This window comes from Panthera pardus, unplaced genomic scaffold, assembly GCF_024362965.1.
Source record: "Panthera pardus isolate Hobbes unplaced genomic scaffold, ASM2436296v1 HiC_scaffold_8, whole genome shotgun sequence".
Lineage (NCBI taxonomy): Eukaryota > Metazoa > Chordata > Mammalia > Carnivora > Felidae > Panthera > Panthera pardus.
Window position 1 is genome coordinate 86,901,291 of NW_026527013.1, and position 15,989 is coordinate 86,917,279.

The 15,989-nt window shown below is 37.1% G+C and overlaps 1 protein-coding gene across 8 annotated transcripts in view; it reads right to left on the reverse strand.

The window, feature by feature from the left end:
- PCLO (piccolo presynaptic cytomatrix protein) overlaps positions 1–15,989 on the reverse strand; it is a 429,470-nt gene that overhangs the window by 121,692 nt on the left and 291,789 nt on the right. Inside the window, exon 10 of one of the 8 annotated variants that reach the window (XM_053897774.1) lies at positions 3,262–3,311. The exons of the other annotated variants lie outside the window; for them this stretch is intronic. Within the exon in view, the coding sequence (XP_053753749.1) occupies positions 3,262–3,311 (50 nt within the window). The remainder of the gene's footprint in view (positions 1–3,261; positions 3,312–15,989) is intronic. 8 annotated transcript variants of the gene reach the window in all.

Sequence of the window (15,989 nt, forward strand, 5' to 3'; positions counted from 1 at the left end):
TTCGTGAGGCAAAATAAAATTCTTGACTGATGAACAACTTAGTAAACTTTATTTCATAGAATAGATTTTTCTGTAATTAGCTACATAGATAAAAAGATGGAGAATGATTATTGTGTGAAAATTGAGTGTGATATAAATGAACTGTTGATGTTTTAAGTTTATATTTTCTTTATAATCAGCTAAAAATTAGCAAGCGTATATATACAGCACCAGAAATATTTTTATTACAAATGTCAAGGATATTTTAAAAGTACTAAAAGAAAGCAGAATTCTTCTTAAATCAAGACACAATTAACTATTTCTTTAGATTAAAATTATTTCTATTCAGTGATTGAAGGCCCATTTTCAACTCTTTCAAAAATCTCTAAATTTTAAAAGACAGCTTTCTTACAGATCCTGTTCCCTTCCCACTTTACTCTTCAAAAACAATCCCTGGAGTCAATATCAACACAGTACAAACATTCAACAAGCAAGTAACACGGGATTATGGAACCCTTCTGCCATTTATCCAGGTAGGGATATATTTTGGTAAAACATCATTTCCAGGTTATATAAGGTAATTCCAAATGAATTTCCTCTCTCCTTTCCTTCCTCCCTCCCTTCCTTGTTTTTACCCTCTTTTCTCCCTCTCTTTCCCTCCTACTTGCCTCCCTCTTTCTACTTTTTTTTTTTTTTTTTTTTTTTACCAGGGTAAGTGTTCTGAAGATTGAGCCTCAAAATAAAAACAAAAAAACCCCAAAAACTAAGCAAATCAACTGTATGCATCTAACTTTCCTGCTGTTGTCAATGGGTCATAGTTAAATAAGATACTAGCCTTCTCTGGCCTTCCTTATGAAGCTTTTCTGTCACCAGTATCTTGGTCCATTGCTACCCCTGTGAGTAGAGATTAATTTATGATACACATTGAATATAGCTGTGTGAGTACAGAACATCATTTAGTATAGGACTTGGTCTCAACTAAGGCTGCTTACCAACAGTCGAGTTCTTACTTAGACAGTAGTCTTAAAGAATTCACCAGGACTGATTATATAATAAGATATTACATAGATATAAATAAAGGACAACAAATGAAGAAGTTATTACCCATTCTTCATTCAATCAGTTTAGTCTATCTTTTAGTGTGCTAAGGATATTTTGGAAATTACAAAATGAGGATTTTAAAATAGCTGGTCACGGAATTTATCTGTTAAAAGTAATAACAGTTTCTTAAAAGACTTGCTTTCACTTTTCATGATTGAATCCCTCAGAGCTGTAATTTACTACTTGTTAAACTTTTCATAAACACACACACAGATACTGAATTTCTAATGTGGTTGGTGTGTCTTTATCAATTTTGAGACATGTCAGTCTGAGATCCCAAAAGATGATTTAAGACATTTCCTTACCATATAGGCATATGTTCAAGATCATTCCATACATCAAAACTTATTATAATGCTACACTCAGAAGAGTACACTGTAGTAGGGTATAGTAGAGTGCTCAGGGCATTTGGTTTTATTTATTTGTTTTTAAGCTTAAAAAAACCAGAATATAAACATAGCCCATGAAAAACAATTTCAGCACTATATCATATATGGCATAGCATATGTTTAGAATCTACACATGGGATTATTACACCTTGTAAAGGTATAGCTAAAAGAGTAGTTGTGGAACTCTGAAATCTATTCATTGGTATAAGTGACTATTTTTAAAGATTTGGTTATAGTTTCATTCTATAGATGGAAATGTCTTAAGAGTTAAGTAGTTGCATCCCTACTACCATTTAATTTTTGGTGACTGAATACACCTAAAACCCTGTAGAAAAGGATCAGTGAAAGAAAGTTATAATTGTATCCATCTTAATAAAGTAGCACAACATGGGGCGCTTGGGTGGCTCAGTCGGTTGAGCGTCCGACTTTGGATCAGGTCATGATCTCGAGGTTCATGAGTTCGAGCCCCGTGTTGGGCTCTGTGCTGACAGCTTGGAGCCTGGGGCCTGTTTGGGATTCTGTGTCTCCTTCTCTCTCTGCCTCTCCCCCCACTAGTGCTCTGTCTCTCTCTGTCTCTCAAAAATAAGTAAAATATAAGGCTGATGCTAATTTAGTAAAGTAGCACAACACAACATTTCTTTAATTGTGTAAAATACATCTTATACCACTGAATTCTAATACTTAAAACACTATACAAATACATGTTATAAGCCTCAGTATCTTTGGTAAAATGAAAGTAATGTACAGCCATGACAATACTGTGAGAAATGAAATTTTATATATAAAGAAACCACTTCAAGCACATAGTAAATTTTCAAGAATTCCTGTTGCTTTGAAATTGCTTTGACATTGCTGTGGTTGCTGCTAGTTTTTCATGTATACAATAAAGTAGCATAGAAATGTTAAAATTTGTGATAAAATAGAATGATAGAAAATAAAAAGACTCAGAAAGTATAACTTTTTTTTTTGCTTATTTTATAGTAGTTACATGCTAGTGGGTACATAAGAAGTTTTCTTTATATGATTTGTAATAATTTAAATGTGGACATTTTAACATTTCTATAGCTTCACTTTGATATTTTATGTAGTAAATGCAGATAAAATAAACAAAAATACTTCTATAAAAATAAAACACCCCAGCTCAAATCTAAATTATAGATTGCAGTAGAATTGCAATAGAATTATAGAATGCAATAGAAGACCTGGTAAACTCAAGAAGGAACATTAATTTTTAACGGAAATGCTTGTATTTAAATGGTCCTTGATAAGCGATGTTTATATATTACCAAAGTTTTTCAACTTTGGACAAATTTTTATCAACACAAAATCCTTTTGCCTCCCTGCTTTTATTCTATCTCAAAACATTAACAAAATGCTTCCTTAGTTAGATGCCTTGAAAATACAAGGGTTTTGCTCGAGTGAACAGCACGGCAGGGTAGAGAGACGGTAGTTACCAAAGAGAACACAGAAGCTTTAAAAAAGATTGTCAGAAATTACAGTAATTTCACAACAAATAAGCAGAGATGTTACTGAGGGGGTCTTACAGAGAAATCTAACTTTCAAAAATCCTTTAAAGTATGTAGGGAATATTTATAAGAAAAGAGACATCCAACGATAAAGGTAGCAAGTCATTAAGAGAAAGTATTACCTTAATAACCTTAGGATTACAATTGAAATATACCAGTCTTTTCAAATCCCTATGTATGTTTTAATTATGTGGTAAATATACTACTAGGTAGTCACTTTTAATGTTCCAGTCCAAGATGACAACAGAGGAGGCTCCTGAACTCACCTCGTCCCATGGACACACCGAATCTACAGCTACACGTGGAGCAATTCCCTCTGAAAAAAATCCAGAAACTAGCTGATGACTCCTACATAATGGGTCCGTGCGAAAAAAACAAAATAAAACAAAACAAAACAAAACCCACATCAAAACACGTTTTGGCATACCTTCAACTCCTGGGAGCCATCAAGAACAAAGAAGGCAGCTCGAACAATCGTTAAGATTTGAGAGACAACCAAGAGCACAGGCCAGGCTGAATCATAATGTTTACATTTCTTTAATGTTTATTTATTTTAGAGAAACAGAGACAAAGTGCGACTGGGGGAGGGGCAGAGAGAGAGGAAGACACAGAATCTGAAGCAGGCTCCATGCTCTGAGCTGTCACCAGAGAGCACGGGGTGGGGGTGGGGGGCTCGAATCCACAAACCATGAGATCGTGAACTGAGCTGAAGTTGGACGCTTAACCGACTAAGCCACCCAGGCACCCCTGAATCATAATGTTTAAATCCTACGTGAAACCGTTGCATCAAGACCAGAAGATGTGATTGTTTTATCTAATGCTTAGAAACCAACACACAGAGTCAAAAAAAATTGAAGAAACAGAGAAATGTGTTCCAAACAAGAGAACTAGATAAAATTTCAGAAAAGGACCTTAATGAAATGGAGTAAAGTTATTTATTTAAAAAGTTCAAAATAATGATGTTCAATGAAGTTAGGAGAACAATACATGAAGAAAGTGAAAATTTCAACAAACAGAATATATAAGAAAGTATCAAAGAGAAATCAGAGAACTAAAGAATAAAATATATGAACTGCAAAATTCATAGAAGGGTTTACTATCAGACCAGAGAAGTAGAGAAAAGATGGGTTAACTTGAAAACAGAGCAGTAGAAGTCACCTGAGAGGAGCAATGAGAAAAAAGAATGAAAAAGAGTGAAAATAGATTAAAGGATTCATGAGATACCATCAAAATGAAAGTCAACCTATAGAATAGGAAAGACTATTTACAAATCACATTCCTGATAAGGGGTTAATATAAAAACATAAAAACTCATATATATAGAACTCATACAACTTAGCAGCAAACAAATAAACAATCCGATTTAAAAATATGCAGAGAAACTAAATAGACATTTTTCCAAAAAGATATACAAATGGCCAAAAGGTGCTTGAAAGGGTGCTCAACATCATGAATCATCTGGGAAATGCAAATCAAAACCAAAATGAGATAATACCACACATCTGGCAGAATAGCTATCATCAAAAAAACAAGAGATAACAAGTGTTGACAAAGATGTGGAGAAAAGAGAACCCTGGTGTACTTGCTCAAGGGAATGTAAATTGGTGACAGTCACTATAGAAAACTGTATGGAGTTTCCCCAAATATTAAAAATAGAATTATCCTATGATCCAGTGATCCCAGTTCTAAGGATATGAAACGGGCTATCAAAGAGATATCTGTACTCCATGTTCATTATAGCACTATTCACAATAGCCAAGATATGAAAACAACTCAAGTGTTTAGTGACAGATGACTGGATAAAGAAGATGTGAGATACACACACACACACACACACACACACACACACACACACACACACACGGAATATTATTCAGCCTTGAGAATAAAGAAAATCCTGCCATTTGGGACAATGGGGATAGACCCTGAGGACATTAAGCTCAGTGAAATAAACCAGACAAACAAAGACAAATACCGCACAGTGTCACATATACGTGTGAGAAAAAAATTCAAACTTATAGAAACAGAGAGTGGAAAAGTGGTTGCCAGGGGCTCTGAGATGGAAAAGTTCTGAAGATCTAATATAAAACATTGTGACTATGGTTTTAACACTATATTGTACAAGTGAAATTTACTAAGAGAGTAGAAGTTAAGTGTTTTTACACACCAAAATATAAATACCTGAGGTGATGGATGTCTTAACTAGATGGGGAGGGGGGGGAATCTTTTCACAATATATACGTAAATCAAATCACCACAGTGTGCACTTTAAATATCTCACAAATTTATAAGTCCATGGTACATCAATAAAGTTGAAATAAAACACAAATAAAATAAGCTGTGTATAAAATAAAATGAGCATATTAAGGAAAAATCTTTATATTTGGATTTAAATTTAAAGTTTAAATCTAGTTTAACCTTTATTGGTTTATTAACATGTTACATTAAAAGTTCTGGTATTTTAAAGTATTAAAAAGAAAGTTATTATTTTCATTTAAAAATATATGAAAATATTATGATATTACAATTATTAGACCATTAAGTTTAGACAAAATTAAAATCCTTGGTTCATTTTGACAAAACCACATACTACATCTAAACAACAAGGAAAAGCAAAGTCTTGTAAGTGAACACACTATCTTATTAATAGTAGTCTTTAAATCAATGGAGTTTATTATTCACAGTAAAGTTATCACAGGATAATGATGTATTGCAATTTAGTCATGCCATTCATTGGGCTGAAGAAGAAGAAAGATTATCTATATAAATACTAGTGTTAATGAAGTACTAAGGATAATGGAAAAGTTTCCAAAGGATAGTTTAATCGACTCTATTTTTATAGTTTACACATTAATTATACTCCTGAGTGAGGCTATGAAAGTTTATTTTTATATTCTTTCACCTACTAATTTCTGTTATAAATTATCTATGTAAATATTTAGGAAAATAAACTAACATATTAAAAACACAGTAATTTCCCTTTTGTGTCTTACCAAATGCTACATTAATGAACTTATACTTGAGTCTAAAGACCTAAAGAATATTTCATTACTTCACCATTTTCCTTTATCTTTACTAATTTTTGCACTTTATGAGAAAAACATTCCTATAAATACAACAACACATATAAATTACCTTAACAGCAATCCCTACTTGACTGTGTCCAGCAGCATCAAAATGGAAGCACCACATTAATACCAAATTTAATCTGACTCTAACTCAGTCTACAAATTACAAACTCAACTATTCCCATTAGCTTTTTCTAACACAGCCAATTGTTGTATGGAATCCTTTTTTTCTAGTTTTAAATATATATCCTTTACATATATGAAAGATTCAAAGAGAACATTCTTTGTCACATTTCCATCAACAGAATTTCACATTTGTCTTTTCTAATGTAATGTGAGTTAATATTAAGATAAAAATGTTACACAAAGCAAGTATAAAAGGCTATTCATACTCACATCACAGTAGAGGAATTGGGCCCCCCCATTGAATTGCCCCATGAATGAAATGGCCATTATCATGGGAAATAACAAAGACACACACACATACACACACACACACACACACACACACACACACACAATGTCCCATATATATATACACACACGTACATATAAAACATTATATACATGCAAAAAAGTCACAAATAAATATCAAAAGATATCGGCAGTCTGGCTTTGTTTAACATCTTTCAAATAAAAGATATTTTGTATACTGATTTTATTAAGGATACATAGGGTTTCCTCTACCTGAAATACTTCAAAAATAATGTCCATCAAGAAAATTTCCCAGGACAGCCACACTACAAAAATCATGTTTTGTTCATTCAATAACACGTGGATTTTTTTTCTTTATTTTAGCTTATATAAGGCAAATGCAAAATTATAATCATAAAGGTAAAATCTGAGGGGGTTTGCATGATACTTCCATAAAAGGAAATAAAAAAAACTTAATTCATTTAGCAGTACTTCCAAAATGAAGTAATTATCTGATATGAAATTGGATGTTACAAAATTAGAAGATTGGGTCAATTTATAGATATGGCCTTAATGCTTACTTGTTTAGATAGTGATCTTAGGATGACAGCCTAGGACTGGGAGCAGGGTCATTTACTATGCATGTTAAAGAAAATTGTTGTATTGGGAGACACTCATGTAACCCTATCACTATTGGTGGAAATAAAATAGTTTAAACTCATAATACAGGAATGCTATGATGACCTTTCCAAAATAAGTGCCAGTTTTATTTAATAAAAGGTAAGTAGGAAGAAGAATACTATTGTAATTAAACACTTATGAAGAAGTGTTCCTTCTGTACTTCTGGAGATACTATAAGATTGTGGAAGACATATTCTATCTTGACTCCCAATAAGTCACTTTGAATGTAGGAGGAACATGTGACTTGGTTCTAACCAGTAGGAGCTGACAAAGGTAATGCGATAGTCACTACCATAATTTTATTCCCTTAGCCCATTAAGACGACAGTTTTCTGCTGGCCCTGAAGAAGGAACCTGCCATGTGTGAGAGGGTAACAGAGGGAACCACAGGGCAAGATGCTCAAGAGTCTCCAGTTGCTGAGAGTGGCTTGGCTGACAGCCAGGGAGCAAAGGGGAGCCTAGTACCATAACGGGAGAAACTGAATTGTGCCAATAACCGCGCTTGCTAGCTTGAAAGACTATCCCCAAGTTCCAGAACAGAATGCAGCCTTGCCAACATGTAGACTGCAGCATTCTGAGAGCCTGACCAGAGATTCCAGTTAAGCTGTGCCTGGATTTCTTGACCCAAGAAAACTGTGAGATACTAAATGTGTGCTGTTTTAAGTCATTAAATTTGTGGTAATTTGTTACATGCCAATAGAAAATACAAAGATAAAAGTGGTTTTCTGTGCACACAATATATATGGACATTATCCTGGTCGCAAAACTTGGGAGACATTTGTGCTTATAGTAGTTACCACAGTGACTGAGCAATAACAGAAGGTAGGAATGAAAGGGAAGATAGGGCAAAAAAATCACCTTTTTTTCCTGCATAAACAGAGGAAGAGCTCAGTTCTGCAAAGCTGAGATTCTGGTATAAAATGTGTAGTAAGCATACAGTATCTAGGCAACACTCAATATATAACTGAATGAATATTGAATGGATAAATACTAAAATGCACATTTTTCTCCAGGTCAGTCTAATGCATCAATGATAAGAGTGTTAACAACAATATAATTGTATTCTATTCTATTCTTAGAAAATGCCTTAAAATTACGTCATCCCAGTGGATCTTAAAATAAAAAGAAAAAAAACAAAGCCCCCTCTGTTTATACATGAGGAAAATGAGGCTTTGCCAGGCTGAATGCTCATGGCAACACCTGATTATATGGCAAAGGTAGAAGGAAGCCCAAGTAAGTGACCAGCAACGCATCTCCTGCCTGGTTAGCACCTGGTTTAGAATCAGAAGGGATGGATTTGAGAGCAGCACACCCAACACCTCCTTACCCTGTTCAGTTGTAGAGAGGAGAGTGATGGGAAGGATTGCAATTAGGCTTTTAAGAGAAGAAACCATCAGGATAGAGAAAATGTGTTGGGAACCAGCATTTCTCAGTCAAGACTAAGGAGAGGAAATGTTTTGGCTTAGGTGGCCACAGATCATAGCATACCATTTAATCTGTAGCTGGGATTGATTAAATTGATCACTTGATGTTTTGTTTCATCTACGATAATTTTTATTTTTCTACTGATGCATAAAAGTTGATGCCATGCTTATATCTTTATCATATATCACAAAGATGAAATTGTTACTTTTTTAGCATTACAGTTTTAATCATGTTTGTATTTTCACATCTATATACAAATATGAACTGCATATACTGCTGTTAAATGAATAAGTAGTTGGATTAACACTCCTATCTTGCTATGCAACTCTATAAAGAACAAAGTTTCTACAAGCCTGGTAGCATAATAGTTGTTATAATTACTACTATTTGGGGGAAGAACTGAGAAACTGATTAGGTGAGAAAAGTTCTGAATTTGATGAGTCACTTTAGACATATAAATAAAATCTAGGTGTCCAGATTATTATTTCGCTACAGTCTAAACCTGTTCTCATCAAAATCAATTTGCTATTGGTGAAGAAAGTGTTCGACGTAGTTCAACAGCTTCTATTTTCCAGTATCTATCAGGAGATACTTTCCATTAAAGAGTGAAATAAGGAGAGAGAGGGAAGATGGCGGCGTAGGAGGACGCTGGGCTCACCTCGCATCCTGCTGATCACTTAGATTCTACCTACACCTGCCTAAATAACCCAGAAAACAGCCAGAGGATTAGCAGAACGGAGTCTCAGGAGCCAAGCGCAGATGAGAGGCCCACGGAGGGGGTAGGAAGGGCGGCGAGGCGGTGCACGCTCCACTGACTGGCGGGAGGGAGCTGGGGAGGAGAGGCGGCTCGCCGGCCAAGCAGAGCCCCCGAGTCTGGCTGGCAAAAGCAGAGGGGCCTGACGGACTGTGTTCCGACAGCAAGCGCGACTTAGCGTCTGGGAGGTCATAAATTAACAGCTCTGCTTAGAAAGCGGGAAGGCTGCAGGACAAAGGGAGGGAGAGCTGCTGAGCCCCCGGACGACAGAGCTCAGTTTGGTGGGGAACAAAGGCGCTCGCCAGCGCCATCTCCCCCGCCCATCCACCAGCCAAAATCCCAAAGGGAACCAGTTCCTGCCAGGGAACTTGCTCGCTCCGCGCAAACACCCAACTCTGTGCTTCTGTGGAGCCAAACCTCCGGCAGCGGATCTGACTCCCTCCCGCTGCCACAGGGCCCCTCTTGAAGTGGATCACCTAAGGAGAAGCGAGCTAAGCCTGCCCCTCCTGCCCCCGTGGACCTTGCCTACCCACCCCAGCTAATATGCCAGATCCCCAGCACCACAAGCCTGGCAGTGTGCAAGTAGCCCAGACGGGCCATGCCACCCCACAGTGAATCCCGCCCCTAGGAGGGGTGAAGAGAAGGCACACACCATTCTGACTGTGGCCCCAGCGGTGGGCTGGGGGCAGACATCAGGGCGGACTGCGGCCCCGCCCACCAACTCCAGTTATACACCACAGCACAGGGGAAGTGCCCTGCAGGTCCTCACCACTCCAGGGACTATCCAAAATGACCAAATGGAAGAATTCCCCTCAGAAGAATCTCCAGGAAATAACAACAGCTAATGAACTGATCAAAAAGGATTTAAATAATATAACAGAAAGTGAATTTAGGATAATAGTCATAAAATTAATCGCTGGGCTTGAAAACAGTATAGAGGACAGCAGAGAATCTCTTGCTACAGAGATCAAGGGACTAAGGAACAGTCATGAGGAGCTGAAAAGCACTTTAAATGAAATGCAAAACAAAACAGAAACGATGACGGCTCGGATTGAAGAGGCAGAGGAGAGAATAGGTGAACTAGAAGACAAAGTTAGGGAAAAAGAGGAAGCTGAGAAAAAGAGAGATAAAAAAATCCAGGAGTATGAGGGGAAAATTAGAGAACTAAGTGATACACTAAAAAGAAATAATATACGCATAATTGGTATCCCAGAGGAGGAAGAGAGAGGGAAAGGTGCTGAAGGGGTCCTTGAAGAAATAATAGCTGAGAACTTCCCTGAACTGGGGAAGGAAAAAGGCATTGAAATCCAAGAGGCACAGAGAACTCCCTTCAGACATAACTTGAATCGATCTTCTGCACGACATATCATAGTGAAACTGGCAAAATACAAGGATAAAGAGAAAATTCTGAAAGCAGCAAGGGATAAACGTGCCCTCATATATAAAGGGAGACCTATAAGACTCGTGACTGATCTCTCTTTTGAAACTTGGCAGGCCAGAAAGGATTGGCACGAGATCTTCAGTGTGCTAAACAGAAAAACCATGCAGCCGAGAATCCTTTATCCAGCAAGTCTGTCATTTAGAATAGAAGGAGAGATAAAGGTCTTCCCAAACAAACAAAAACTGAAGGAATATGTCACCACTAAACCAGCCCTACAAGAGATCCTAAGGGGGATCCTGTGAGACAAAGTACCAGAGACATCACTACAAGCATAAAACATACAGACATCACAATGACTCTAAACCCGTATCTTTCTATAATAACACTGAATGTAAATGGATTAAATGCGCCAACCAAAAGACATAGGGTATCAGAATGGATAAAAAAACAAGACCCATCTATTTGCTGTCTACAATAGACTCATTTTAGATCTGAGGACACCTTTAGATTGAGAGTGAGGGGATGGAGAACTATTTATCATGCTACTGGAAGCCAAAAGAAAGCTGGAGTAGCCATTCTTATATCAGACAAACTAGAGTTTAAATTAAAGGCTGTAACAAGAGATGAAAAAGGGCATTATATAATAATTACAGGGTCTATCCATCAGGAAGAGCTAACAATTATAATGGTCTATGCGCCGAATACCGGAGCCCCCGAATATATAAAACAATTACCCATAAACATAAGCAACCTTATTGATAAGAATGTGGTAATTGCAGGGGCTTTAACACCCCACTTACAGAAATGGATAGATCATCTAGACACACGGTCAATAAAGAAACAAGGGCCCTGAATGATACATTGGATCAGATGGACTTGACACATATATTTAGAACTCTGCATCCCAAAGCAACAGAATATACTTTCTTCTCGAGTGCACATGGAACATTCTCCAAGATAGATCATATACTGGGTCACAAAACAGCCCTTCATAAGTTTACAAGAATTGAAATTATATCATGCATACTTTCAGACCACAATGCTATGAAGCTTGAAATCAACCACAGGAAAAAGTCTGGAAAACCTCCAAAAGCATGGAGGTTAAAGAACACCCTACTAACGAATGAGTGGGTCAACCAGGCAATTAAGAAGAAATTAAAAAATATATGGAAACAAACAAAAATGAAAATACAACAATCCAAACGCTTTGGGACGCAGCGAAGGCAGTCCTGAGGGGAAAATACATTGCAATCCAGGCTTACCTCAAGAAACAGGAAAAATCCCAAATACAAAATCTAACAGCACACCTAAAGGAAATAGAAGCAGAACAGCAAAGGCAGCCTAAACCCAGCAGAAGAAGATAAATAATAAAGATCAGAGCAGAAATAAACAATATAGAATCTAAAAAAAACTGTAAGCAGATCAACGAAACCAAGAGTTGGTTTTTTGAAAAAATAAACAAAATTGACAAACCGCTAGCCAGGCTTCTCAAAAAGAAAAGGGAGATGACCCAAATAGATAAAATCATGAATGAAAATGGAATTATTACAACCAATCCCTCAGAGATACAAACAATTATCAGGGAATACTATGAAAAATTATATGCCAACAAATTGGACAACCTGGAAGAAATGGACAAATTCCTAAACACCTACACGCTTCAAAAACTCAATCAGGAGGAAATAGAAAGCTTGAACAGACCCATAACCAGCGAAGAAATTGAATCGGTTATCAAAAATCTCCCAACAAATAAGAGTCCAGGACCAGATGGCTTGCCAGGGGAGTTCTACCAGACGTTTAAAGCAGAGATAATACCTATCCTTCTCAAGCTATTCCAAGAAATAGAAAGGGAAGGAAAACTTCCAGACTTATTCTATGAAGCCAGTATTACTTTGATTCCTAAACCAGACAGAGACCCAGTAAAAAAAGAGAACTACAGGCCAATATCCCTGAAGAATATGGATGCAAAAATTCTCAATAAGATACTAGCAAATCGAATTCAACAGCATATAAAAAGAATTATTCACCATGATCAAGTGGGATTCATTCCTGGGATGCAGGGCTGGTTCAACATTCGCAAATCGATCAACGTGATACATCACATTAACAAAAAAAAAGAGAAGAACCATATGATCCTGTCAATTGATGCAGAAAAGGCCTTTGACAAAATCCAGCACCCTTTCTTAATAAAAACCCTTGAGAAAGTCTGGATAGAAGGAACATATTTAAAGATCATAAAAGCCATTTATGAAAAGCCCACAGCTAACATCATCCTCAATGGGGAAAAACTGAGAGCTTTTTCCCTGAGATCAGGAACACGACAGGGATGCCCACTGTCACCGCTGCTGTTTAACATAGTGCTGGAAGTTCTAGCATCAGCAATCAGACAACAAAAGGAAATCAAAGGCATCAAAATTGGCAAAGATGAAGTCAAGCTTTCGCTTTTTGCAGATGACATGATATTGTACACGGAAAATCCGATAGACTCCACCAAAAGTCTGCTAGAACTGATACATGAATTCAGCAAAGTTGCAGGATACAAAATCAATGTGCAGAAATCAGTTGCATTCTTATACACTAACAATGAAGCAACAGAAAGATAAAGAAACTGATCCTATTTACAATTGCACCAAGAAGCATAAAATACCTAGGAATAAATCTAACCAAAGATGTAAAAGATCTGTATGCTGAAAACTATAGAAAGCTTATGAAGGTAATTGAAGAAGATATAAAGAAATGGAAAGACATTCCCTGCTCATGGATTGGAAGAATAAATATTGTCAAAATGTCAATACTACCTAAAGCTATCTACACATTCAATGCAATCCCAATCAAAATTGCACCAGCATTCTTCTCGAAACTAGAACAAGCAATCCTAAAATTCATATGGAAGCACAAAAGGCCCCGAATAGCCAAAGTAATTTTGAAGAAGAAGACCAAAGCAGGAGGCATCACAATCCCAGACTTTAGCCTCTACTACAAAGCTGTAATCATCAAGACAGCATGGTATTGGCACAAAAACAGACACATAGACCAATGGAATAGAATAGAAACCCCAGAACTAGACCCACAAACGTATGGCCAACTCATCTTTGACAAAGCAGGAAAGAACATCCAATGGAAAAAAGACAGTCTCTTTAACAAATGGTGCTGGGAGAATCGGACAGAAACATACAGAAGGTTGAAACTAGACCACTTTCTCACACCATTCACAAAAATAAACTCAAAATGGATAAAGGACCTGAATGTGAGACAGGAAACCATCAAAACCTTAGAGGAGAAAGCAGGAAAAGACCTCTCTGACCTCAGCCGTAGCAATCTCTTACTCGACACAGCCCCAAAGGCAAGGGAATTAAAAGCAAAAGTGAATTACTGGGACCTTATGAAGATAAAAAGCTTCTGCACAGCAAAGGAAACAACCAACAAAACTAAAAGGCAACCAACGGAATGGGAAAAGATATTTGCAAATGACATATCGGACAAAGGGCTAGTATGCAAAATCTATAAAGAGCTCACCAAACTCCACACCCGAAAAACAAATAACCCAGTGAAGAAATGGGCAGAAAACATGAATAGACACTTCTCTAAAGAAGACATCCGGATGGCCAACAGGCACATGAAAAGATGTTCAACGTCGCTCCTTATCAGGGAAATACAAATCAAAACCACACTCAGATATCACCTCACGCCAGTCAGAGTGGCCAAAATGAACAAATCAGGAGACTATAGATGCTGGAGAGGATGTGGAGAAACGGGAACCCTCTTGCACTGTTGGTGGGAATGCAAATTGGTGCAGCTGCTCTGGAAAGCAGTGTGGAGGTTCCTCAGAAAATTAAAAATAGACCTACCCTATGACCCAGCAATAGCACTGCTAGGAATTCACCCGAGGGATACAGGGGTACTGATGCATAGGGGCACTTGTACCCCAATGTTTATAGCAGCACTCTCAACAATAGCCAAATTATGGCAAGAGCCTAAATGTCCATCAACTGATGAATGGATAAAGAAATTGTGGTTTATATACACAATGGAATACTACGTGGCAATGAGAAAGAATGAAATATGGCCTTTTGTAGCAACGTGGATGGAACTGGAGAGTGTGATGCTAAGTGAAATAAGCCATATAGAGAAAGACAGATACCATATGGTTTCACTCTTATGTGGATCCTGAGAAACTTAACAGAAACCCATGGGGGAGGGGAAGGAAAAAAAAAAAAAAGAGGTTAGAGTGGGAGAGAGCCAAAGCATGAGAGACTGTTAAAAACTGAGAACAAACTGAGGGTTGATGGGGGGTGGGAGGGAGGGTAGGGTGGGTGATGGGTATTGAGGAGGGCACCTTTTGGGATGAGCACTGGGTGTTGTATGGAAACCAATTTGACAATAAATTTCATATATTAAAAACAAAAACAAAAACAAAATAAAATAAAATAAAGAGTGAAATAATACAATTTGTTTGGTTATTTTCATTTCTCTATTTTAAAAATTGTTACTACTACCTGGAAAGGACAAGGAATGTTACACGTTGCTAGGTGACCAGCTATGAATAGTCCAACATTCCAGTGAGATTGTGCTTTAAACAAAAAGAGAGCTGCTCTTATTTTCAGCCAATGTTCTACTACATCAGATATGTTGAACTTTTAACTGTCAGATGTCTCAAAATATATGACTTTGAAGTGATGAATTCTGTTTGGTTTCTGTGTGCCATGCCGATATTGTTTTATATTTAATACATTATTTGATTTTTCTCAAACTCTTTAGTATCATCTTCAGAGATAGAGGCAAATAGAAGCAACTAACATTTCAAGAATTTTGTCTATGTGTCTTACACTTTTTTATGTTAAAAATTATTTCTGGGGTTCCTGGGTGGCTCAGTTAAGTGTCACAATTGGTCTCAGGTCATGATCTCAAGATTCACAAGTTTGAGGCCCGCGTTAGGCTCTGTGCTGATAGCTCAGAGTCTGGAGCCTGCTTCAGGTTTTGTGTCTCCCTCTCTCCGCCCCTCTCCCGCTCATGGTCTGTCTCTGTCTGTCTCCCAAAAATAAATAAAAACATTTAAAAAGTAAAAAAAAAGAAAATATTTCCACAACTTTTTATGTTATGTACTAGCCATAACATTTCAGGACAACGAAGCTAAGATGAAGGAAATTTAGACACTTACCTAGGTTGTCCAGCATGTAAAGAACTTAAGATTGGAGCCTATTTTTTTCCCATGACTACTTCTACATCCTTGTTCTTTCTATATACTTTTTCTCATTACTCTATTTGTCAAGAA